This window comes from Pinus tabuliformis, chromosome J, assembly GCF_031772625.1.
Source record: "Pinus tabuliformis cultivar Carrire ecotype Pingquan chromosome J, CPIR1, whole genome shotgun sequence".
NCBI lineage: Eukaryota > Viridiplantae > Streptophyta > Pinopsida > Pinales > Pinaceae > Pinus > Pinus tabuliformis.
The window spans coordinates 317,101,438-317,128,522 of record NC_142295.1 but is presented as its reverse complement, the minus strand read 5'-3'; the positions used below and the strand labels follow the sequence as shown (position 1 = coordinate 317,128,522).

General features: G+C 39.6%; 1 protein-coding gene and 1 pseudogene across 1 annotated transcript; both read right to left on the bottom strand.

Annotated features, from left to right (window-relative positions):
- Positions 1–7,418: 7,418 nt before the first annotated feature.
- On the bottom strand, positions 7,419–25,037 carry LOC149227004 (uncharacterized). The gene is made up of 3 exons (XM_089375400.1): positions 24,976–25,037; positions 9,401–9,471; positions 7,419–8,362 (listed from the first exon to the last, which is right to left on the bottom strand). The coding sequence occupies exon 3, from the start codon at positions 7,899–7,901 to the stop codon at positions 7,419–7,421; it is 483 nt and encodes a 160-aa protein (XP_089231526.1). The 5' UTR covers positions 7,902–8,362; positions 9,401–9,471; positions 24,976–25,037.
- A 395-nt stretch (positions 25,038–25,432) lies between these two features.
- On the bottom strand, positions 25,433–26,782 carry LOC149227003 (3-ketoacyl-CoA synthase 4 pseudogene; annotated as a pseudogene).
- Positions 26,783–27,085: the final 303 nt, after the last annotated feature.

The window sequence follows — 27,085 nt, the reverse complement described above, 5'->3', positions numbered from 1 at the left end:
AATTTAATATTTAATTTTATTAAAACTTTAATCACTTTTATAAATAAATTTTAAAAATTTAAAAATTAATTAAAAATCAAAACCTTTTTATCCAAACTTATTACAATATACTTTACATTCTACAAATATAAAAATATTTTTTTTTGTAAGCTAACATGGGACCATTCATATTCTATTAATTCGAGTTGAAACCTGTACATGCACATGGTGGCCTCAACCCGCCCCGAAGGGAAACCGGGTCTGTTGGCCACCTTAAGTTTTTAACAGCCATCCAAAAACAAAAAATGTTGAGTCTTCTTGTCCAAGCTAAGTATACTAAACATTCAAAAAGATTACTACTAACTCCTATCTGCATCATATATTGTAACAAAAATTAGAACTGACTCTCTGCATCCTAACTATGAAAATTTATACATATCTCCAAGTATCAGTCTGCCATGGCTTCCAGCTGGTCACCTTCTTCCTTTATTCCTGAGTTAATCTTCCTTATCTGTTGCTTTATCTCTTCCAGTTTGTTATCCTGCATAAGAAGGGTTACCTGAATGTTCTGCATCTCTTTTTTCAGGTTAGGAATTCCTTGGGCCAGTTCAGCCATCTCCATAGCAACCTGCTCCATGGCTTTTGCCAACAACCTCTTCATAACCCAATAAACATGTAGTGCCTGTTTGTACAAGGTCATGTGCCCTCTGGTATTCCCTGGATCCGGCAACAAGTATTCCCAGTCATCCATTTCGGAATCCGACTGTCCCTGAATAGCTTCTTCCTCCATTCTCTGGATTATTTTCCGGATGTCCTCGTCGGTGTTTTCGCTGTAAGCCCTCTCTGCATACTGGACCCTCCGCTTCAGCGTTTTCCTGTCCCTTCTTTTACCCACTGTCGATGGTTCGCTTCTCTCCTGATTTCCAGCCGGCCTTCCTCTCCCTCTACCTCTTCGGCTCCGTCCCCGTCCTATGCTCCCTTTGTTATCATCCTTTACCCTGCTACCCTGACCCGCTATGCCGGAAGGGCCACCAAGGTCACTTTCCTCTCTTCGTCCTCTGCCTCTCTTTTCTCTATTCTTCGTTTCTTCCTGATGCCTGTCCTTAGGGGACTTCCCTTTCCCCATTACGCTCCTCCTTGGCTGCTCTTGACCATCCTGCTCTGAGTTATACATCTCCTCTTCTTCTTCCGGCCCGTCCATACCTGTCTGATACTGTTCCATTGCTTCCCAAGAATCGACCATATTTCCTTCCTTGCCCGTCCCCTTTCCGCCCCTGCTCGCCTCAGTCGCTTCCTTCCTCATTCTTCTCACTGTTGCCCTTCATCCAATCCTTCCGGGGGTGGGTGGTCTGTCTTTTCGCATTCTTCTCCCTGCGTTAATCCTTGCTATGGTCTCCACCCCCCTGCTTCTTTGCACTCTCCCTCCGGTTGCATATACCGAATTCCTTCCCTCGCGCCTTCCCCCTTCTTCATAGTTTTTCCCTTGCCGCCCATCCTCGTTCCTCTTCCCCACTTCCCTCTGCCACCTGCAGTTTCCATAATCGCCCACTCCTCCTCGTCTTACTTCTGTGCCATCATACCCACGTCCCATCACTGAAGCGTTTCTACCACCACTTCTGCCTTTCATTACTCTATCTCTGCTCCTCCTTGGGATTATATCCCCTCTGTGGATCTTCCTGTACGCCGGTATCATTACCCATATACCAAATGGCTTATCATGGCCATTCGCCCCCGACGTATTAATCATCCTCATCGCTGCCGTTTTCACCCCGATCGGGGACTACAAATATAAAAATATCAACGTAAATACTAATTACTAAAAAATAATCATATATTTTTATTAACATCTAAACCTAAATTCTATGCATATATTAAATATTTAAAATAAAAGGTTATATTCTACTTCAAAATCAAATTAATTAAATTTTAAATTAATAACTATGGTTAAAACAAATTAACATAAAAATGGTTTCTATCCTTCAATGTTGATATTTTATTCTCATTCCAACAACTTTATCGATGGCTGCTGACCAGTCAAATCGTCCAACTGCTAAGGAGTCAAACCTTACAAGTTAGCTGTGACCATTCAGGTGTCACAACTTCGATTTCACTCCACCGAATTTATCAGTGGCTGCTGACCACTCAAATTCTTCAATTTCACTGTCAATTCAAATCCCACAATTTAGCTGTGACGATGCAGTTGTTACAACTTCCATTCTCACTCTAACAACTTTATCCATCGCTGCGAGCCACTGAAATCCTACAATTTCGCTGTACCCATTCTGTTCAAACAGATGTCGTTTCTTCTGTCATAGCTTTTATCGATCTGCATACTACTGTTACACATATAAGAAGTTTACACAAATATTTACCCTACAAAGTTTGCACATATTTTAATATTTTTATTGTTGCAGCAATGAGCACCATCCATGTACTACGATGGCTACTGACACAAAATGAAGGTAAGTAGTACAGTAATATATTTTAATCGTATTGTGTTATTTAATTTATTAGTCATTTAATTTATATAATATTGAGAATTTGTAATAGGTGTCCAAAATACTATATAAATTTTGAAATAAAAAATTGATCTGAAAACTTTTGATCTCATCATTACATTATCTATAAAAAAGAATAATATTCTCAAACTAGGTCTACACCATCTATACATTTTTATATTTAAAAAATTGAAATTCCTAAAACCTTATTTTTAATTAAACTTTGCCTATAAACATAATAGGAAGCATTTCATTTTTCCAATTTAAATTTTTTATTTTTTAATATTTACATTAATTTTTTAATAAAATTGTGAATTTTAATTATTTAAAATATATTTTTTAATACATAAAAAATTAAACACTATAAAAAAAATTTGACCTGTTAAAAAAAATTCTATACATTGAATTTCTGCCTATAACACACTTGAAAAGAACCATTCTGAAGAAATATTCTCAGAACCATTCTGAAGAAATATTCTCAGAACCATTCTTAAAAAATATTCTCCCCATTTCTTTTACAAAATTAAGAAGGAAAAAAAAAACCTGCTATAAATTGCGCATTCTGCCCAACGGTACAGAGGCGCGCATAAAATAATATCTCTGCCACTACAGAACCCTCACATGCGCTGGTACAAGAACCCCAAATTTCACTGTAAAACTCAAAGTACCCACATGCATTACTGGATCTGAAGCAATCTGTGGGTTTTTGGTTAAAAACTGTGGAGCGCCTCGATACTCATGGGTTTTGTAACTTTTGTTGTAACCTAAACTAGTCCTGTTGTGAGTCCTTCTGTAAAACCCATGGAGTTGATCGATGTAGCCAGGCTGCCAGTATTTTCACTCGTTGTATGACCGGTGTTTTGTCATTAATAAGTTGTATGGAGTTTGCATTTACCCTTATGAACTTTATGAAAAACAGACAGCTAATATTTCACATTTCAGACAGAAACCAGAAGGTACATGGGTTCTTTGTATCACGCAGATGGCAGTGCAAAAAGTTAGAGAGCTAGAGAGTTTGGCAAGTTGGCAACTGTTCAATGGAGGTCGTGTCTGCAAACTGTTTGTCAAAATACCTGTGCAGACTGGTGAAATCCACAGATTCCGTGGCTTTTCTGAAGTAAAAGCTGCAGAATAAGAAGGAAATTCAGTGGCGAGTGGCCACTACTTTTCGCCTCAAGATTAGATTCAGCAATTTACTTAGAGATGCGACTTCATCAGGGAGTCCCACGCAGGCCCCCGTCTTCATCCGAACACAGTTCAGAACAATTTTTTGTATCAGCACTAAAAGTCTCATTGAGCTTTGTGCCAAAGGAAATGTCAGTAGTGAATAACATATGGAAGACCAGCATAGATGAAGAAAAACTTATGCATTAGGAATCATTAGGTTTGGTTTCGAAAAATTCAATACCAGATCCAGATTCAGTATCACCTTGTCCAATCTCAAGTTTTGCAACAAATTTAAGATCCAAAAATCCACATTAAAAAATCCACATTAGGCTTTCTGTTTTCCAAAATTGATTTTACTTGCTTCTTCTGATATCATTGAGAAGAATGGAATTATCTGAACAATTTAAATCAACAAAGAATAATTTTAAAATACAATATCCATCGCATACCTTGAAACGAGAGAGACAATGTATGATAAGTTAAGAAGCAAACCCACAAATCCCTAACAATATGCCCATTCTATGCTTGTTGGGGTTTAAAGCTCGCAAGTTGCCTTAGTTAAATGAGCTATAAGAAAATGAAAGGAATTGCATTTTGTCTCATTTATAAGAAAGCTAAAGATAACCATAAACCCCATGGGGTCTACGCTCCAAGTTATTTTAAGTTGTTGACCATTAGGGTATTCCATTAAACCAAATGTTACTGAAATTTTGTAGAGCATTCTGCCAACTTCATTTTCATGGGGATCCCACAATAATCCAGGGGTTGTAAGGTCCTAGGTCCAAATTGTAAATGAAGTAGAAGAAGTCATGGAGGCTTAGATGAAACTATAGAAAAGAAATGTTAGTATTAATGAAGTTGTGGCATAAGAAGCCTAATAGAAGAGTTTGCAACATCTTATATAGTGAGTAATTTTTCAACAAGAACAAACCAATGGGATGTCACCGCGGAAGAAACTAAATTGGATTGTGAAATATATGAGTTTTAGAGTGTAACTTCAAATTCTTTATTTGGTTAGTTTAGCAAAATTATGTAGTTATTATTTTTATCATTTTGAGCATTATAGGTCATTCATCAATTCATTGTGCCTATAAAAGACAATGTCAGGGTTTGTTTGTAAGATCTAAATTTGGGTCTTATACTCAGTTTTTAAAAGGCCTTACATTGGATTGGTGTCTTTATATCCCAAACTTGACTGGTACATTTGGTAATTTTTAAGAAAAAATATTGTCCACAAAAAACACCACATTGATAGCAGACATTTGACAAAACAAATACTTGGAAATTGTAGTATGTTCAATAGCTTGAATGGTTTAATTCTTACAAGGACTATAAATTTTAAAACAATAATAAATCTATCCCGTAAGCTATCAGTTTCTAAAGTACATATTTATAATGGTCATAAATTTATTGACATATTGTTATCCTTTTGTCATAATGTCAATTTATGTAATAAACGAGTAACTTAATCCATGGGGAAACCCACCCACTTATGAAAATTGTCTCAAATCCATTGAAACTTTTACTAGAGTCACAATTTACCCCATTTGAGTGGAACTTGGCCCATGGAATTGCTACGCAGGAAGAACCCACCATTGCAACTACTAGTGTAAGAAGATACAAAAGTGTGGCTTGTGATTCGTCACCCACAGCTTGACATGTTGAGAACAATTAGGTAAACAACCCTTAGAATAGTCTGTTGACTAACTTTAGGTACAAATTTTCCAAACTTCTAAGTACTAAATTGAGCAATTTTACATGAATCCCATGGATATAATCAATTGAATAAATTCTTATATTTATAACATCCATACAAACATCCTTTCAACTTTTGGACTAATCTAAGCATTAAAACTGATTGTTGAATTTGTATTGAAGTGTTCATAGACGTGGTCATAACAAACTCTCCTGCCGGATAATGTGTATTATTTCATCGTTTGAAATATCAACAAAGAATTCTCATTCTTGAAAAGAAAATTTTAAACATAAGCATTCATCAACCTCTCATATATGTCTCAAAAAAAGCCAGCATGTTGATGTTAATAGCTTTAAATTCTCGAAACATAACGACATAAATCAGTGATGGTTCCAACCTGCTCAATGATATTCCAGTCAGCATTAGAATAGGTATTATTAAGAATTTTCATGGTGTTCACTATTTTTTCTTTAGTTAATCAATATTTTAGCGATTAGTATAGGACATCAATCCGAAAACAACTTAAGGTCAAACTCTCAAAATCAAAACGTTTTGGATGTTGAACATTTGAATGTGGGTTAAGAAGATTGACTTCCAGAGCCTGGTTCCCCTCCCTTATCCAAAAAAAACTTCACACGTACCCATAGAACATGGTTTGATGATTAAGTTAACAAGAGATGCAAATATATGATATATACTAAAAGAATTAAGAGACATCAATCATGGATATTTTGATGAAATGCTATACAAGGGTTCAAATAGGTGTAAATTAACAGGAGATGAAAATATATGATGTATACTAAAAAAATTGAGGCATCAATTGTGGATCTTTTTATGAAATGCTATACAAGGATTCAAATAGGTGTAAATTAATTTTGCTGAGAAATAATCCTCTTTTCAAGCAAAAATCTAATAAGATTATAGAAAATTCAATCAAGTTTTAAATAAATAAGATTTTTGACTTTCTACATGGCTAGATTTCAGGAGAACAATTTTCTACAAGATTAAATGACTCCATTTAAATATATAAATATTAGGTTTAGTCAACTACAACAATAAGCACCATGAAAATTCTTGGAGAATGATTTCTCGCTTAGAAATGGCGAGAACTATCACCAGGAAGGTTGGAACCATGAACCATGAATGATTCCAACTTGCCCTAGACAATTCTAGCTAGGCATTTATTACAAGTATGCATGGTGGCACCTAGTAATAAAAGTTAACAAGTCAAAATATACTAATATGAAATAGACATAACAAGTCAAAATATATGAAATATACAAAAAGAATTAAGTGACATCAACCATTCATCATTCAATGAAATGAAATCCACATGAGTTCACAATCACTATGGTGGATACTGAGAATACGTTACTTGAGCAATGAATTTCGAACATTTCCTTAATTTTGCGGGATAAATCTCCAAATTGATAAACATGAACCATTGCAATAGCTACTCAAATATTGAAATAATAATATATTTGGATATTGGTTGGTTAGAAATTGTGTACAAAATGAAGAAGACCCTACACAAATCCAATGTACTGTCAATTACTTAGTATCTGTTGTCTCTCCAGAAAACATAATTTTCAGTAATTGCTTAAAATTTCAAGAACAAGAATAGATGGACAAGTTATAAACCCATTTCCTAGTTCAACGTATCTAATGTGAGCATTATATTGATGCAACATGCACAAAATAATACCCATATTGACTTAAATAAACAAAAAATCAACAAACACAGTAAATGCTCAAAATTTCAAGAATAGGAATATAGGGACAAGTTACAAACCCATTTCTTGAGTTCATCCTATCTAATGTGATCATTAAACTAATTCAAAATCCATATAAGATATACCCATATTGACCTAAATTAGCAATATCCATTGGAATATTATATTGTACTCTAGATAAAGATAACAAATAGGTCCAACATGATGACAAGAAAAATAAGGAATAGTAATTGAAAGCAATTGTTTGCCTCTAGGGAGCCCAACTAATTGTCATAATGAATTTTTAATAGTTATCTTCAAGTCTGAGGGCAAAGAAAATGTGTCGTAAGAACAAATAGATCATAGCTACAATAGTTTATGCGTGTCATAAATAGATGATTCAAAAGACCTCAACAACCGCACATAAGTAAATTGTTTACTTCCCTGGTACACCATGCCAGGTTGATCATGACAATCATTAGTTTGTGTTTCCGAGAACCTGCATAATAGATCTATGGTGCCATGAATATCTTGTGATCTTGCAGCCTGAGGGCCTCTGAAACTGCTCCCTTGCAGCATGCCAAATATATTTCCTCCAAAATTTCCCAATTCTCCTGCATTGAAAACAAGTGGTTGACCTTGGTGTTGTTTATCCATAGAATTCACAATAGTTACAGGGAACCCACATGTTGCAAGATTAGTAGAGGAGCATGGATACATTGTTAGTAACTTTTCTGCTAGAAAAAGACCAAAGTTGTGTTTTACTCCTTGCATCAATTGTGCTTGAGCCATAAGAGGTTGATCCTCTAGCATAAGTTGATCCATTGTGAGACCTGACCGTGTGTTCATATCGAATGAAGTTGGTCTTGACGACCTTGAGTCGCCGGATTGAATTAACAGAAGAGAGAGAGCACAACTAGAGCCTGAGACTCCTGATAAACCATGTGGGATAGATATAACATCTCAACCTACAAGATTTTCTCTCTAGGAGGATGATAGGGTCAAGGATTGGCTCACATGATCCTTGAAGATTTTCCTGTATTGGTGAATGTCTTGATTAATAGCTCCACCAGGTACAGTCTTAGAACCCTGTAAATGGAAAAGCAACCTTTCATCGTTATGACAGGAAAGGGTACTTGTTGATAAATTCCCACCCTATGATGATTCATCCTCTTCCTTAACCCTCAACCAAGCTCTTTTTACATATCTTCCAAGTTTGAAATCAATTGAATTCTCCTCTAAGTTTGAAGCTACTCGTGGATGCATGAAAGGTGATATAGCCATCAAGATGCTACTAAGTTGTCTATCATTTATTTAAAGAATAAATAAATGTCAGTTTGAAGAATCCATATTCAAATCAACAAAAAATGCAAGATAATTACAGTTTTAATCCTCACATTAATTTGGAAGGGGCAATGAAGAATAGAAGAAAAAATCAGTTGAGTTAATCTACACATTTGAAGTTAATGCTCACGTTGTAGCAATGAGATTATCTATAAAAAGGGAAGTTGTATATAAAATTCTACAAACAATGCAAATGGTTGGGACAATGTATTGCTTTGCATGATTTTTTCTTCAAACGAATCAAAGTTTGGTTATTATGGAATTGCATCGCTCTCAAACAACACAGGTCTAACTACAAGGGACATCCACTCTGGAATGTAGCCAGGGGGTCTCAATTACATTCAAAGAAAAGTTTACAAAGTAACCCATTCATCAAAGAAGAAATCCTACTGAAAGTTGAAAGTGGTGATTATTTTCTCATTTTCTATGATAGCCAGAATCTTATATATCACACTAGCACCTTCATAGTAATCTAGTATATAACTAACATACGAGTTAAACATCAAGAAAAATGAGACCCAATAGAAAATATGAGATAAAGCATCATCAAAATGATATTATCACTCAAAAATAGAATTGTAAATGGGAATTTGACAAGAACATCATTATAATAGATATCAACCAACATATATAAACAAGACTTGTGTGTTGCTATATAAACATAATTAAATAAAACAATTGTCCTGCTCATGTAGTACTTTTAGTTCAACATCAACAAAATTGACTGGAAGATTTTTTAGTGGGACAAAAAAGCAAGAAACCAGATAAAAGTTTATGAATATAGTCTATTCTTAAATGTTTTCATGGCACAAAACAAAAATTAAAGACCATGAAACTTTGTGATACATGAAAATTTGTGAGCTAGATATGAATCAAGAGTTTCATTTTCCATTAACATAAGAGTTTGATTCAGCCATCCACACTGAATAAAAATATGATCAAGGAACTAGATAAACTACACCAAAAAATGACATCATTTACCAGTCTTGATTTCTCTACAGTACCATAAAAGGTGGAAGCAAATCTTTCTGATTTGATTACTGGTGAATAAGGTTGGGGTTTCCTACGTGTTACACTAAAAAATGTCACCATGGCTATTTACAGTTGGTATGGCTCTATCAACAGTCATACTACCCTCTTAAGCAAGTCTTATGCCTCTGCTATCCATGTCAAACTCCAAGAAAGAGAGAAAGTCTTTATAAATGTGTTTATCTCTGGGTACGCAGGTTCTCTCAAACCTTGCCTGCGGGTACGCACCTATTGTTCATGAGGTCTGCGTCCAAGGACGCTCTGTATCTAAAGGGGCAGGTGCGTCCCTCTGAAAAGGTTAAAATGCGCAAGTTTTATCTTCAAAAACTTACTTGTGGTCATTTCTAGAGCATTCTAGAAGGTTGTTCGACGTGTATTGAGCGCCTCCAGATGGTTCATGCACCCCTACCAAAGAGGAACTTATCCCATCAATAAGGGAGTGATCCCATCCAAAGAGGGGACTATCCCATTGATGGTGGACCTGATTAACTTCCTCTTGAGCACTATAAATACAGGCATTGGGCCAGAAGGAGAGAGGTTGAAAGCTATACATTTCTAAGGGTAAATGCTGCAGGAATTAGGACTCCCATTTAGAAGCTTGTGAGGAGAGATTGCCATCTTTGCTTGTTCTATTTGGAAGTGGGTGAGCTTTGTCAAAGTAGAGGAAGACTCTTGTGGACCCTGGAAGGAGCTTGCACAACACCAAGGCTCAGGTTGTAATGGTTCCTTTTGATTACCTTTAATGCAAATTGGTCCATTCTTCTCAATAACTTGTTGTTTATGGGTTATTTCATGTACTCCTTGGTCTATATGTTGAATATGATTTGTTTTATGTTATAATCAGGTGCTATTTAATTGTTTGACTGTTGGTGATTGCAGGTTTTGGAGAAAAGGAGGAGCTCATCCAGATCAACAAAGCTTGGACTTCTACAACAGCGTTTGGACAAAGGTAAGAACGAAACACTTGATTTCTCATATCATAATGCATGTTTAGAGAAGGATAGCTCCAGTTTGTTTTGTTTGTCATTAGAATGTCTTAGACTTCTAGGAAGGTCGGTTGTGTCCGCACTCTTGACTGATTCCGTGTGACAAATTGGCGACCATACTGGGGAATCCATTGATGAGAAAAGTCTTTTCCTTTGTGTGAACTTTGCTTTGAGAAAATTGGTTTATTTTTCTGGTTTTGGCTCTGTGATTCTGTCTCTGGGTGGGTTAGCTTAGGATTAGTTTTATTTTGGTTTTTCTTGAGTTTTTCAGTAGGACGCACCCTCTGAGTGCTGCATAGTGCGTCCCTGGACGCACTTTTGCTGTGTGCACAGAGCGGGCCCGCACCTGTGCTAACGGGTTGCCTGCGTCCCCTGCCAAAATTTGAGAAAATTCCATTTTTTACACTTTTTGCTCTTAGATTTTGTTTTTTCTTAGTTTTTTCTGCCCAGATTCATTAGTCCCTTGCCAAGAATCTTCACCTGAACTTGTTTCGATAGCATTGAGTGTTTTAGTGGATTTCATCGAAGTATAAGCCCTAGGGTTTGATTTTGAGTAGGTCTTGTAGTGACTTTGGCGGTAGGAGTTGTCAAGCCTTAGATCTCTCTGGTTTTGTCAACATTCTAAGAAGTCAGACCTGTCATAAAGTCTACCTGTGAGAGCAACTTACCATTGAGTTGTCTCTTGGGCCAATTTCGAAGTGCTTGTTGTTTAAGTCTTGAATTCCATTTTACAAAAAGAACAAAAAGATTTGAGTTTTGTTTTGACTAGTCTTTTGATTCTGCATTAGCTGGTCCTTGATTTGATTTTGATCAAGTAAAACAACCTAGAGTCATCTTTGTGAGCTTTTGCCTTGTTAGGTTTGTTTAGAGTAATTTCTCTTTTGATTTACTTGTGAGTCAAGTTTTCATAGTTTTTGTAGCTTTTGAGATTGTTTTGTGTTAAGATAGGTTTATATGCTTTATTAAAAAGAGAAAATACAAAAACATCTCCTTTGAAAAGTTTTGTTTCAAGTAGCTTTGAAAGTTTTGAAAGAAAAAGAGTTTTTCGTGCAAGTAAAGAGTAGTCATGTTTGTGTGCTTGAAAAGAAAAAGAGAATTGTTTCTTTGATTGTCTTTTCTAAGAAAGTTGTTTTCTCTAAAATTTGCATTCTCTCAACTCTCTTAGTTAAGAATTTCATTGAAAAAGCAAAGTAGCGTAAATCATCTTAGGTGCATCTTTGTAGTGGTTGGAGTCGAGTCTACACACCATTGGTTTCACTTCCACTACCTTGTGACTTTAAAGAACAACCATAAAAGTAACGCTTAAAGTAAAATCGAAATAGTAACTTTTATTTACTAGGGCTCTGAAGCACCAATTTAGATCAGGCTAGTGTCTTGGAGTAGGTGAGTAATTAACTCTCCAAGACAACAAAACCAAACAAGTAGCTTATCTTGTGATAGAATAAATCCAATTGTCTCACTTGTACTCTGGGAAAGCTCCTCTTAAAGGAGAAGCACGAGCTCGTGTCCGAACCAGTGAGGGGATCATTCCCCCCTCGTTGGGAACGACGCCAGACACGCACGTATTACAAACGGTAAACCTCGGATTAACCATTGTCGAGGAGCCAGGGGTCACTTGTCGGTAAACCTTGGATTATTGTCAAGGAGCCGGCAAGGGGATTGAGCTTGCTACTCTGCCCTTGCGTGCTGTCGGAGTTTAGACTGTTCCCCTAGGTGCATTTGTTGATGTTGGTAACCTTAGTGGCCATTATCTTTAGGATTCTACCGAGGTGACGGTGGAGGGAAGGTCCCACTGTACCTGGAGCAGACGTCGGCTATACTCACTTGGATTTTCTGGGGGGTTCACTTCACTCGAGACGGTTAAAGTGGAGGAACTTGGTCCAGTCTATTCATTAAGCAGGTTGTCGGGGTAACTGTTCCACCCGCCATTTCTGTACTGAATCCAGCGAGGTTGGGCTTCATCACCAACTAGCGCTTTTGGTCCGGAAGACTACTGTTTGTGTTTGGTTTGACGCCCTAGATTCTTTAGGCGTGTGATTCAAATTTGTTTGGTTCTTTAGAGACTTTAGGTGGTTTGATTTGAAATTTTTACTTTGTTTTCGTGTGTAGTAGTTAAAAGTTTTAGCTGTGGCGGAATTACCGAGACAGTCCCGTAGACTTCGGGGCCAGTCTCCTGAAGTTGTTTCTGTGGCCGAATTGTTGAGAAGATCCCGTAGACTTAGGGGTGAACCTCCTCAAGATGAGTCCAGTCATCTAGAAGGTTTAAAGGTCCTTGTAACTCCTCCTAGTGGCAGTAGAGTAGGTTCACCTGAAGAAGGAGAATCTTCCTTGGTGGTCCATCCAGATTACCAAAGTTTAGAGACAGGTTATAATCCCGAAGCTGTTACAGTTTCTGAGCTTGTTGGTAGTTTTTCGTCTGCTAGTGATACAGGCGAAGAACCAGAAATATCCGAACCTGTTACTCCGACTTCTAGTGTTCCTGATTCACCGAGAATAGAAAGAATTATCACCGAAAATCTCCCTGTTGGTTTGATTGCTATTGAAGAGCTAGTTCCAGAGGAAGAAATAGGCGTCTCTGATCCTGAAGATCAAATTACCCTTGATCTAAGGGAGCGTGAATCTATCTTTTACAGTCCTCCTAGAAGTACTACTTGGTACCTTTCGTTAACCAATTATTTAGACAACTTTGGGCTAGGTTTTTCTACCCCTCGTACTCCTTTTCCACCTGGAGGTATTCATACTCCTGTAAATATGTCTGGTCAGTCGTCCGTGTTTACACAAAGTCCTGAATCTTTTTTACATGGCGGTCCTTCTGTTCCTACTGGGTATCAATCTCTTTCTGGTACCTTTGCGGGAGCATCTCCTCAACCCGTTGATCATGGGTTATTAGTTGGAAACAGTGGTAATGTACCATTGGGTGTAGGAGACATTTACATGATGTCAGGTTCAGTTCCCGTTTCCCAACCTCAAGGTGGCCAATTACCGCCTGGGGGGCAGCCTCCGTTAATGCCTGGGGGGCAACCTCAAGGTACTTCATTCGTGTCTGGGGGGCAACCTCAAGGTCAGTACGCTCCTATAGGGCAATACATACCTCAAGGTCAACCCCAGCCTCAATATGTACCCCAAGGTCAAACTCAGTATCAATATCAACCTCAAGGATGGCAACCTCAAGGATGGCAACCCCAAGGGTATCAACCCCAAGGGTATCAACCTCAAGGATACCAACCTCAAGGTCAAGGTCAACCCCAGTATCCGTATTTACCTCAGGGTTATCAAACTCAAGGTCAATACTCAAGTCAAGGTTATCCACCACCTCAAGGTCAATCATACGGTCAAGGTATGGGAACTGCACCTTACAATTATCAATCCTATCCTCAATCCGGCTATGGATCTCAGTATCCTCAACCTGTTATGGGTCAATACCCTGGAATGTTAGTGTGGGATCCTTCACAGGGTCAACAGATGTTGCAGCCAAGTATGCAGTCGGTACCTCAAGCTGGACAACCTGTAGTTTCTGGTCCACCCCAGCAACCGCAACCTGTCCAGTCAAGTGTTCAAACCTCTGTAACTTCGGTAGTTACTCAGCCGCCAATTGCACCTAGTACTCCATCTCAAACGGCTTCTGCAACTACCGCCACATCTACCATACTTACTTCTGGAGTATCGACGGCTCCGGTTTCTACTGTCTCTGCAACCACTCCTCAGACATCTGTACCGTTGTCCGGATCTACGATTCAAACCACGGTCCAGATGCCTGCAGGCCAGCCTGGTATAAGTACGGTTGTCACTACTCAAACTCAATTTGTTCAACCTCCGTACCAGGGACAGTACCAACCTGGGCAAGCTGTCCAACAACCGGTTTACCAATATCAACCGTATCCTGGGTACACTTATCAACAACCTCAGCAACCCCAGTACGGTCCGGTTAATCCTGGTTTTCCAGGAGGATATAATATCCCAAATGCAACTCCTGTTCCTAGTTATCCTGGATATCCTCCTCCTGGGGCCGGTATTGTGACCCAGAGTTTTAGAGATCCTAACCGGCAGTTACCGTTTATCGCAACTTTGGATTTACCAGACTTGACGCGCCTAACGAACGATCCAATTCAATATCTTCCGTTCTGGCCGCCAATGCCAAATAAGTTGCCCAGCGATATACCCAAGTTCGAAGGTAAGTCTGGAGAGGATCCGTCCAATCACGTGATGACTTACCACCTCTGGTGTGCTTCAAATTCTATCTCGGATGATTCGATCCACTTACGTCTTTTCCAGCGTACACTCATTGGTCTCGCGGCCAAGTGGTACATTGAGTTACCACGGGCCTCTTTTTACAATTTTAGCCAGTTAGCTACCTCGTTCTTAACTCACTTTCAGTTACCGGTCAGATACGATAACGGTACGGAGTTATTAACTTCACTAAAACAATCAACCTCCACGTATATTTCCGATCACATTCATGAGTGGAGACGTCGAAGAAGGCTAGTGAAAGTTTTTATCCCGGACCAAATCTTAGCTGAATGGTTTGTTAAATCATTATTACCAAGGATTACTGAAGATGTAGCTAAGGCCGGAGTAGTTACTGAGGAGCAAGTCATTGCTCAGGCGCAATACCTTGACTTAGTTTACACTCAGTCAGGTACATTACACGAGAAGATTCCGGATCTTCCAAAGTCGAATCAAATCGCTGCTGCTCCTTCGGGATCTCATGCCGCTGATGGTATGATTGGTATCGTGAATACAAAGAGCAAGAAGAAGTCTTCCAAGGCTTCAACTACTCCTATTATCACTTTGCCCGATTCCCCGACAGGAGAGTCTTCTCCTGAACTTACCGCCGATATTCACGCTGTAGAGTCATCTACGACCAAATCAAAAAACGGCGGAAAGAAGAAAGTAAAGAAGAAGGCTAAAGCAGACAAGGCTCCGAAGGAGAAAACTGAAAAGTCGGAAACCAATGACGAAAAACGCAAACCTCGATATCCTTGTCTTATTTGTGAAGAGGATCATTTTACGAGAGATTGCCCTCATCGGGCCGAGGTAGTCAAAATAGTCAAAGGTTCTCCCACTCATGCTGTGTTAAAAAATCCATTTCCGGAGCAGGAGAATAAGATGATAGGTTCTTCCTCGAATGCCAGTGAAGAACCCATTTTGATGATGTCTCATGTGAGGATTGCAACTCGATCGCAAGATTATGGTAGTAAGAATCCTATTGATGGTAAGGAAGCAGAATCTTCTCACTCTAACCCATCAACCTCAGCTCCTGGTTCCGATCCACTACAGATCGAGAAACCTAACCCAGACTTAGTAATTAAACCGCCCACCAAGGGTGTACTTCGAAGGTCTGCTTTCAATCCACATGCGAGAGCGGCCCAGAATTACAACATTGTTGAAGACTTAGCTGTTTCACCCTCAGCAATGTCGGCGTTAGAAGTGCTGCAATCATGCCCAGCACAACGAAAATTGCTTTTGTCGGCTATAGGAGCTGTTGATGTTCAGGATCCGAATCTAATGATCTTCGATCTAGAAAATAGTACGCCGCGTCTCCCCCATCAAATGGCTTTCCAAATTCCAGTGATAGTCAAAAATAGGCCTATTCATAGGACTGTGATTGATGAGGGAGCTTCTACGTGTATTATGTCGATTCAATGTTGGAGATCCCTTGGTTCTCCTTCATTGAACCAATCCCCCACCATCCTTAAGGCCTTTGATGGCCGTGGGTTCCGTCCGTTTGGTATTCTACAGGAATTGCCTATAGGGGTAGAAGGTAAAACCGTTAGTCTGGATGTGGAAGTGGTTGATGCCCCTCTAGACTACAACCTTCTTTTGGGTCGAAGTTGGTCATATGCTATGACAGCGGTCGTTTCATCGGTCTTCAGAGTAATTAAGTTTCCACATAACGGTAAGATCGTGACTATTGATCAGCTGACACACTTTTCATCCGACCCAGCCTCTTCAGAGAGTATCCAGCATGTCGGTAAAACGACAATCCCTTACAGGGACGTTGGTGTAGGTTTAGTTAAGGATTCCGGTTTACTGGGAACTTTTCCTCTCCCTCCACTCAGCGTAGAACCTTCATTTGCAACAATTCATATGATTACATCAGAAAACATTATTTATGATGATCCTTGGTTTGTCCCATCTGACTCTGAGATAGACTCAATCGGTAATACTATGCCCTTGAGTCCATATGAAATTGCTTATGAAGCTCTCATGTCTTTTACCGACTTTCATTCGACCGAGGTCGACCAAATGAATGTGGTTAGTGAAGAGTCACTTTTCACCTCACCCTTAGAACGGATAGCGTTTCCCGAAGTCGTGTCATCTGACGAACAACTTCGCGAAATCCTAAGTGTAGACGATCTACCATGGGAGGATCTCCATCACAGATCTTCGTTTTTACCTAAGGATGATGCATTTGAAAATGATTTTTCATCTATCTTTACCGCTGAATATGTCAAAGACGCTCAGGATCCAACGAAACATTCTGATTCAGAGTTGAATTTAGGGAATATTTCTCGTACTATTCCCATTGATATTTCAGTGAAGCCCGGAATTGAGGAGAACATTCATATAGGTGCCGCATGTACAAAAGAAGAAATCCAAACTTACAAGGCCCTATTCCAAGAATTCCGCGATGTGTTTGCCTGGTCTTACGAGGAAATGCCGGGAATCGATCCTGCCATTGTTGTTCATGAAATAAAGACCTACCCAGATGCTAAACCCGTCCGGCAACGGTTGCGTCAAATTCACCCTCGAAAAGCGGCTGCGATTAAAGCAGAAGTCGAAAAGCTGTTGAAAGCAGGTTTCATTTATCCGATCCCGTTAACGGATTGGGTATCGAATATTGTTCCAGTCAATAAGAAACAAGGAACAATAAGAATCTGTATCGACTATAGGGATATTAATCGAGCTTGTCCAAAAGACAACTATCCTACGCCTTATATCGATCAAATTATTGATGATTGTGCCGGAAGTGAAATGTTTTCCTTCATGGATGGTTTTTCGGGCTATAATCAAATCAATATTCTACCTGCCGATCAACCAAAAACGGCATTCATTTGTCCATGGGGGACATTTGCTTATTGCAAATTACCTTTTGGGCTTAAGAATGCCGGGGCCACTTTTCAACGGGCGATGTCTTACGCATTTCACGACATCAAGCACATTGTGCAACCGTATCTCGATGATTTGCCTGCTCATTCTTTACGTCGAGCTGATCACCTTGTCCACCTACGAGCAATCTTTATGAGGTGTAGGCATTATCGAATTCGTTTGAATCCCCACAAGTGTGTTTTCTGTATAGAAACAGGTCGATTGCTGGGATTTGTTGTTTCAAAAGCCGGCATTCGCGTCGATCCCTCGAAAGTCGAGGCTATCATCAAATTGCCTCCTCCTTCGAGTTTGCGCCAACTCCAAAGTTTGCAAGGGAAAGCGAACTTTTTACGCCGATTCATCCCAAACTACGCCGAGGTCACTAAAGGTTTTACACGGTTGTTGAAACAGAACGCTCAATTCTTTTGGGACGAGATTGCCCAACAATCTTTTGATGCACTTAAACACGCGTTGACCCATGCACCGTTGTTGCATCCTCCCAACTACAACCAAGACTACTTCTTATACCTCGCAGCTTCGCATTCCACCATTGGAATGGTGTTAGTTCAAGAAGATGAATTCGGAACGGAACATGTGATATATTATCTCAGTAGGACCTTAAATCCCACTGAGCTAAAATATTCGCATGTGGAGAAATTGGCCCTGGCAGCCGTTCAAGCTGTCCAGCGTTTTCGTCACTACATTCTTCTCCGTAAAACTACAGTTATTTCGGATTGCAACCCTATGATTTACATTTTGACAAAACAACTGCTAGGGGGCAAGTACTCTAAATGGATCGTTATCTTGCAAGAGTTCGACTTGGAGTTCGAGAAGTCCAAGTCTAAGAAATCGTTAGTTTTTGCGGAATTGATGTGTGATTTCCCGCGTCCTGACACAGAGACTGTGGCAGAGGAGTCTATTGCAGACGAATCTTTGTTTCTTATCAGTACTTTAGATCCGTGGTACGGGGATATAATCATCTATCTCCAAACCCAAACCTTTCGGCCTGAAGCTTCAAAGGCGGAACGTCGAAAAATTCGGTTTCAATCCCAGCAATACAAAATTATTGGAGATACACTTTATCGCCGGGGGGCAGACTTAGTTTTTCGACGTTGTCTAACTCACGAAGAGGCTGAGAGAGTTTTAAATGATTGTCACTCTGGAGCATGTGGCGGTCATATGTTTGGGTATGCCACAGCTCAGAAGGTGTTGCGCGCTGGTTACTTCTGGCCATCTATGTTTAAAGATTGTATCATTGCAGTCCGGAAGTGCCACAACTGCCAAGTGTTTGATCGAAAGATGCGCGCACCACCTGCTCCTCTCCACCCTATAATTGCCGTTGGTCCATTCGCCAAATGGGGTATCGACTTTATTACTTGTAACCCTCACTCGGCCGGGGGGCATGCGTATATCATCCTCGCGGTTGATTATTTCACTAAATGGGCCGAGGCGATGCCTACATTCGACGCAAGCGGCAAAACAGCTGCAGTTTTCATATTCAATCATATTATAACTAGGTTTGGTGTCCCACAAGCAATCATTACTGACCATGGGAGCCATTTTCGAAACACCATGATGACTGAACTTACAAGCCAGCTTGGTTTGCGCCATGACAGCTCTACTCCTTATTATCCGCAAGCCAACGGCTTGGTTGAATCTATCAACAAAGTTCTGGTTATCATGATCCCACGAACCATTGGTATTCATCGGTCGAATTGGCACAACATGTTATTTTCGGCGCTATGGGCATACCGAACCTCAGTGAAAACCTCAACAGGGTTCACTCCTTTCCAGCTAGTTTATGGCTTGGAAGCAGTGTTACCCATTGAATGTGAAATCCCATCACTTCAAATGGCTGTCGAATTACTCCCAGCTACTTCCGAAGAGGAGAAACGTTTATTGTACTTAGCTAAATTAGATGAGACTCGACGTGATGCTACATTGGCAATCGAGACTCACGCGAAGCGAATGAAAGCTCAGTATGATAGAAATGTGACCCCTCGAAGTTTTTCGGAGGGAGACCTAGTGCTTTTATATGATCAAGCTAACGATAAGCTAGGTGCTGGAAAATTCGTTCCCATGTGGCATGGACCCTATATTGTAAAGCGAAAGCTAGCAAAAGGGGCTTATGAGCTGGTAGATTTTGATGGGGACTCTTTGGGTAAACCCAGAAATGGACTTTACTTAAAGAGGTATTATGCTTAAATGGTGGGTATGGAGAATTTTTAGTTAGGTTAGGTTTTCTTTCTAGCTAGTATGATTGTTAGTTAGTTAGTGTGCTTAGCTTAGTGAGTGTGTTTTTCGTCGTTATTCTGGCTTATCTTGGTTTTACTCTTGATATTACAGATGTCGACGCCTCTCCAAACATACATTGGATTTGCTGATGGTGCTTGTCGTAGTACACGGAATATCTCTTCCGCAGCTTGGGTTATCTATTCACCCTCTGACGAGTTAGTTTCTATGCATGGGGTAAGCCTCGGTCAAACAACGAACAACATTGCAGAATACAGTGCAGTGGTTGAATTATTATCCGAATCTATTTCATTTGGAATTCGACGTTTGATAGTGAGGTTAGATTCTGAACTTGTTGTATTACAGCTTAATAGAGTTTATGCCATTAGAAATCCTGTGTTATTAAGGTTGTTTTTGAGAGTGCGTCTCTTGGAACGTGAATTTGATTACATTGAATATCAGCATATTCCAAGGTCCTTAAATACATTAGCAGATGCAATTGCCTCTCGAGTGTTGGACAGACATTTACGATAATCATGCAAGTAAATTTAAAAACATTTCATCATACATGTTAAACAAGATGAGCCGGTAATAGTGATATATATATAGATAGGAGTGTGTCAAAAAATATACATCGTCTTCGATCATAGGTTGAAAAACACCTTATGATCGGCAAAAATGATAGAGTACAAAAAGTCAAAAATGTCAAATGTGTCTACAAAGTGACTAGTCAATCACTGGTGGTGCTCCCTGTACGACACCACTGCACGGGCTACCTTGCGCAAAAAATCTCCTAAACGGTCCAGGGACCGCGACCACATAGCGCTGAAGTCTGATAGGAATATCATCCATAGTAGTCTCAGGTATATCCGCCGTCAGACGCTGTAGATCATGCTCCAACTCAGCTAGTACCTCTGCAGCCGCCGTGTCCTGTGGGGCCGGTACCGGTGCAGCTGGATGTCTCCTCTCAAAAGGCCGGAGGTTGGCTGGACGCTGTGGACCAACATCTGCATTTTGAAAATTTTACTGTCAGTTTTGAGACGATATATATAAAAAACAAAAAAAGAGATACATAATTTGAAAACTCGTGAAAAATAAATTACCTCTGTCATCCCATTGTTCTCCCTGTGGAAGAACCATGTCCGGATCACCTCGAAAATCTACTCCGGCATACGGAAAGTCCTGAATCGAAAACACCTGGTCCTCTAACCAGTGAAAATAACTGTCAGTGAATCGAACAACTGCCGCACCCTCGTCCGGATGCCGGGCCATCACCGCAACCCATCGTACCAGCTTTGGCTCCTGAGGACCCAAAATATCAACAGTGAGATGCTGAGGGATCAGCATCGGAATTCTCTCTAGGGCAAAGCTCACGACTATAGGCCCATATCCAAAGGTATTTAGTCTCCCGGTCTTTGCCCTGGTCAATTGAGCTTTTAAGTTAGCCGACACCGCATCACACCAGTTGAAGATGGTGCCTTGGAGACAGTCAATTGCCATCCGCATTTGGGACCCAGTGGCAATATGTAAAGTGGCTGAGCCACAAATCCTGGTCACAGTGAAAGCTAAGACCATGAGTTCACGCCGAGAGATGTATTTGATCTCTATGCCTTTCGCATGGTGTCGATCAGGTAGGCACCAATCTGCTTGGAGACTATCAAGGGATTGGCCACCCGGCCTAGTCCCGGCTAGATTGAGTTGCTCGCCTCTATTCGGCAAGCCAGTAAGAAAGTAGATATCAGAGGGCTCTATCTCGAGTTGTTGCCCCCCGATATAAAAGCATTGCTCTTGAACGTTCCATCTCTCGACCAGCCACTCCAAGAATCTTACCTGAGCCCTCATGCCAGGTATGGCCCAGTATTTGTATAATCCACATCCTCTTAGGGCATCGAGGGAAGGTTGATGATTGATTGCAGCTTCATCAACCTCCTCATGCTCTCTTTCTCTCCAATCCAGCATGATAAGTGCCCTACACATGAACAAACAGGCATTAAAATCAATTTTGGGTAAATTCAATGGTTAATTTGGGAGCTTGGGGTTTCAAAATCCGCGTTTTGCGGAGGACGCACCCCGCGTTTGGCACACAGTGCGCCGGGACGCAGGTGGCCTGAAGGTAGCCTGCGTCCCCCGACCTTTTCCCTGTGTAGGAAAAAGTCGAGGAACGCAAACCAGCCTTTAGGGAACCTGCGTCCCCCGCGGAGCGGTTTTCAAAACCCAAAACCCCCCAAAAATAAAAAATGAAACCTAAAATAAATTTCTAAACGGATGAAATTGACAAGGAGGATGTTGTGAAATACCTGGAAGAGACGGCGGTCGATTCTAACGGTCGGATTTTCCGCAGCGACCACGGGAAGTTTCTTGTCAAAAGCTCCTTTTTCAACCTCAACAGTCAAACGGTAAAAATGACATGGTAAAAAGTCTTTTTATAGGTTTTTTGGATGAATTTGTTCATTTTTCACCATGGAAAGATGTTTTTCGATGTATTTTTGCCTATCTTAAACAAGTATGAGTAATGTGTCGCTTTTGTGCAGGACAAAGGGACTTAGAAGGAAAATTGTCATTTTTTCACGAACAAAATATCAGAGTCATCTTTTAAGCCCTTTTCTGACTCCTAAAACATGAAAAGATTGCCGAGCGTTTCTTTTACACTCGTTAAAACGGAATTAAAAGACGGTCCCCTTATAGCTCTTTTTTGACCGTAAAATCAGGAAAAGATTGCCGGGTTTTTGTCGTTTCAAACTCGATACGGAAATAAAACGACATGCCCTTGATCGCTTTTTACTTTTCAGGTCAGTGGCACTAATTATGAAAGTACTCCTTGGTCGCAAGATCAAGCGGTTCCCCCAGGTATTATTTTATACTTTTTCGGGCTTGAGGGACACAAATCTACGAAAAAGTTCAACTTGGAGTCTTCTTAAGTTTTTCAGACTCTCTAAAATTGAAAAACGCCGAGTTTCTCCTATACTGGGCTCGTTAAACATTTCACAGTAAAGGACCTGTTCAATTACAAACAGGAACGAACCACTCCTTCCTAGGGTTCGAATCAAAACTAGGTTGGACTCATCCAAAGGATGAGCTTATAATCAAGCACATGTTATCCTCCTCAAGCTTGTTAAAAATAAAGAGGTACTTGCCAGAAATGGTGGGGGAAAAGAGAGAAAAATGAGCCTATTTGTTACCTTTTGTCTCAGAAGAAGCTTTATTACCACTCTTGAACACGACACTTTTCATTCACCTGGGTTGGGAAATTCTTTACCTCACAGTTGATCAAACCACTTTGAAAGTCTTCAACCGGGTTCTGGGGATTAACTTTGAGTTATTTAGCACCAAACCATCTGTCGTGTCGTTATGTGTTCAAGAGGTCTGCAAACAAAACTTTCATCTGCAAAATACTTGTCATCCATTTGACCATCCCTGAGTCAGTCCTTACAGCAACATTTCTTCAACTTATGATTTCGTGTTGTGGGCTTGCCTGCAACGGGTCACTTTCTATCGACATCAGCACATTATCTAGAGAGATGACTTAGAAATCGTCAGTGCCTTGAAGTCTGCATGCATCAATGGCAGATTTCTCGCCTTTGACGTCAGTTTACATCATTGACTTTCGATCGAAGGATTCCGTGAAATGTTCGACATCAACTCATTCATTCACATCTCATGGATTGTACTGGGTACTTTGAGAACCATTGACATTACTGGTGGTCTCTCTCACGCTTGTTAACAGTTCACGTCATCGACTGGTAATCAAGTGGTTTCTACCATGTTCGACATCGACTCATTTATTCGCATGGCTAGAATCGTACCAATTCGAGAAGTAGGAATGAAGACCCTGGATCAAATCTTTACCATCCAGGCTGCGAGGAGTTTTGTATTCATTATCTAAGTAGACTAATCATAAACAGATGGCTGCGTCCATACTGTGTCTACAAAAGTCTATGATTATGATGTACTGCAAAATCATTCCTGTATCAGAGTAGTTAGTCTGTTAGTTAAAGTTTTAATCTGAGTATGGGAATGCCTACCTCAGTGATGATATAATCTTATACATGTATTTTGTGTTGAAAATTGCAGGTTCTGACCGGGCTCTCCACGAGATAATCCTTGAAATGATAAAGCGCTTCACCCTTCCTAGATAATACAAAACCCTAATCTATTCCAGGCTTCGCACTTTAGGGGGCAATCTGTTACACTAAAAAATGTCACCATGGCTATTTACAGTTGGTATGGCTCTATCAACAGTCATACTACCCTCTTAAGCAAGTCTTATGCCTCTGCTATCCATGTCAAACTCCAAGAAAGAGAGAAAGTCTTTATAAATGTGTTTATCTCTGGGTACGCAGGTTCTCTCAAACCTTGCCTGCGGGTACGCACCTATTGTTCATGAGGTCTGCGTCCAAGGACGCTCTGTATCTAAAGGGGCAGGTGCGTCCCTCTGAAAAGGTTAAAATGCGCAAGTTTTATCTTCAAAAACTTACTTGTGGTTATTTCTAGAGCATTCTAGAAGGTTGTTCGACGTGTATTGAGCGCCTCCAGATGGTTCATGCACCCCTACCAAAGAGGAACTTATCCCATCAATAAGGGAGTGATCCCATCCAAAGAGGGGACTATCCCATTGATGGTGGACCTGATTAACTTCCTCTTGAGCACTATAAATACAGGCATTGGGCCAGAAGGAGAGAGGTTGAAAGCTATACATTTCTAAGGGTAAATGCTGCAGGAATTAGGACTCCCATTTAGAAGCTTGTGAGGAGAGATTGCCATCTTTGCTTGTTCTATTTGGAAGTGGGTGAGCTTTGTCAAAGTAGAGGAAGACTCTTGTGGACCCTGGAAGGAGCTTGCACAACACCAAGGCTCAGGTTGTAATGGTTCCTTTTGATTACCTTTAATGCAAATTGGTCCATTCTTCTCAATAACTTGTTGTTTATGGGTTATTTCATGTACTCCTTGGTCTATATGTTGAATATGCTTTGTTTTATGTTATAATCAGGTGCTATTTAATTGTTTGACTGTTGGTGATTGCAGGTTTTGGAGAAAAGGAGGAGCTCATCCAGATCAACAAAGCTTGGACTTCTACAACAGCGTTTGGACAAAGGTAAGAACGAAACACTTGATTTCTCATATCATAATGCATGTTTAGAGAAGGATAGCTCCAGTTTGTTTTGTTTGTCATTAGAATGTCTTAGACTTCTAGGAAGGTCGGTTGTGTCCGCACTCTTGACTGATTCCGTGTGACACTACGCTACTAGTTGTGGCCAGCTAGATGTCTTCGACAGCTCCACTTCCCTTCATCAAACTCAGACAACATATGAAACTTGTATACAAGTCCAAGGACTTCATGCACCAAATTCTAGAAGATATAACCATCCATGTCAACTAACAACTGCTTCTAAGATTTAGCACAATAGTCTCATGGAATAATGGCAAAGAAACATTTAACACATCCATAAAATTGTGCCCTAGAAAGAGTTGAATCTTAAAAGACCTGCAGATATGAATCAATTGCAACAGAAACAAAATTAATGTCCTCATCCATTACAAGAATTTTCCCAATCAAGATAGGAGGAAAAATAGAGGGAAAAACTTGCAATGACCATCATCTTCTCAAATCAATTTGTTGATGACGAAAAATTGATGGTTGACGTTATCGAAAACAAAAATAATTAAATATTAGAACAAGACTATAGCTATCATGTACATGATCTAGAATACATGTAGTATATTATTAATAATTTGGACGCGTCGAGTTGTAAATTGAATGATTTCCTTTCCACCAAAATTTATGCAAATGTGATCAAACACTCACTTAAACTTGGGCACATATTCTCTCGCAGTCCCTTTCCATTCATTCTCATAGAACAAGAACCTATTGGTAGGATATAGAATTTCCTCATAGTAGGGAAGAACCATAAGACCCAATGAGTGCATATTTGTCTTGGTTGTCTCTAAAACAATTTCCATGATGTGTTTGTTGAGATTTACCCCTATTGTCCCTGTTGGATCCTCTTCTTGAAAATTTTCATGATACATCATGTCACTCAGCCCTACTCTCTACGTTCTCACAACATGAAGAAATTTGTATTTTTCTCGATGAAAACTAGTTATTTTATTCGACAAAAGAACAACCCCACATCCCATTATGAAGAAAATGTTGGAAACCAGCATGGGCTCATAGTTTCCAAAATACCATTTTTTTCTAGTATTCTCTATGCTTATCATGATTGCATAAGCTCCCATATTCAAAAACCTAAGGAAAGAAGAGGGAATATCTAGAGTAATTAGGTGAGCATTGCAACCTAATTCCCCCAAGATTATAGGTCTTAATATCGTTGTGAAGCCAAAATTGATTAATTATGAGTAATGAAAGCGAGGGAATAGTGTTAAAAACACCGCAATTCACAACCAGGACACCAATTTCCTAAAAATTAACCCATGTTTTCTCCAGCAAATCCTGCACATAGCCAAACACGAGGATCTTTGCTTCATGAAGAGAAATTATCCTCCAAGTTTGAAGCTATATGTGGATTCATGAAAGGTTATCTACAATCAAGATGTTGCTAAGTCACCTATCATTTGTTCAAAGAAGAAGCATATGCCAGTGTGCAGAATCTATCTTCAAATCAACAACAAGTGCAATATAATTACAGTTTTAATCCTCACAATAGTTTAGAAGGGGTAATGAAGAACATAAGAACAAATTACTTGAGTTAATCTAGACATTTGAGGTTGATGCTCACGTTGCCACAGTGTGATTCTCTATAAAAAGGAAAGATGCATATAAAATTCTACAAAATAGATAAAAAGTTTATGAATATAATCTCTTCTTAGATGTTTTGATAGCACACAACAAAAATTAAAGACCATGAAAATTTATGAGTTGGCTATGAATCAAGAGTTTCATTTTCCATTAACATAAGAGTTTGATTCAACTATCCACATTGAAAAAAAATGGATCAAGGAACTAGATAAACTGCACCATAAAATTACATCATCTACCAATCTTGGTTTCTCTACAATACCATAGAAAGTGTAAGAAAATCTTGCAGATTTCATTGTCGATGAATAAGGTTGGGGCTTCCTATGCCATTGGCTGTGGCTAGCTAGACGTCTCTAATAACTCCACTTCCCTTCATCAAACTAAGACAGATTATGAAACCTACATACAAGTCCAAGGACTTCATGCACCGAATTCTAGAAGATATAACCATCTATTAGGTCCCTATACGACTAGTGTAACCCCTTATTGTTATTAGTGTAACCTGCTTATTATATTTTTGTGCCCATGTAGTCCCATATTGTTATTATTGTTCCCCATAGAAGCCCACTATTGTTATTATTGTGCCCTTATACTATTAT

Coding starts and splice junctions, on each gene's coding strand:
- LOC149227004 (XM_089375400.1), bottom strand. CDS start 7,901: ATGAACACACGGTCAGGTCTCACAATGGATCAACTTATGCTAGAGGAT.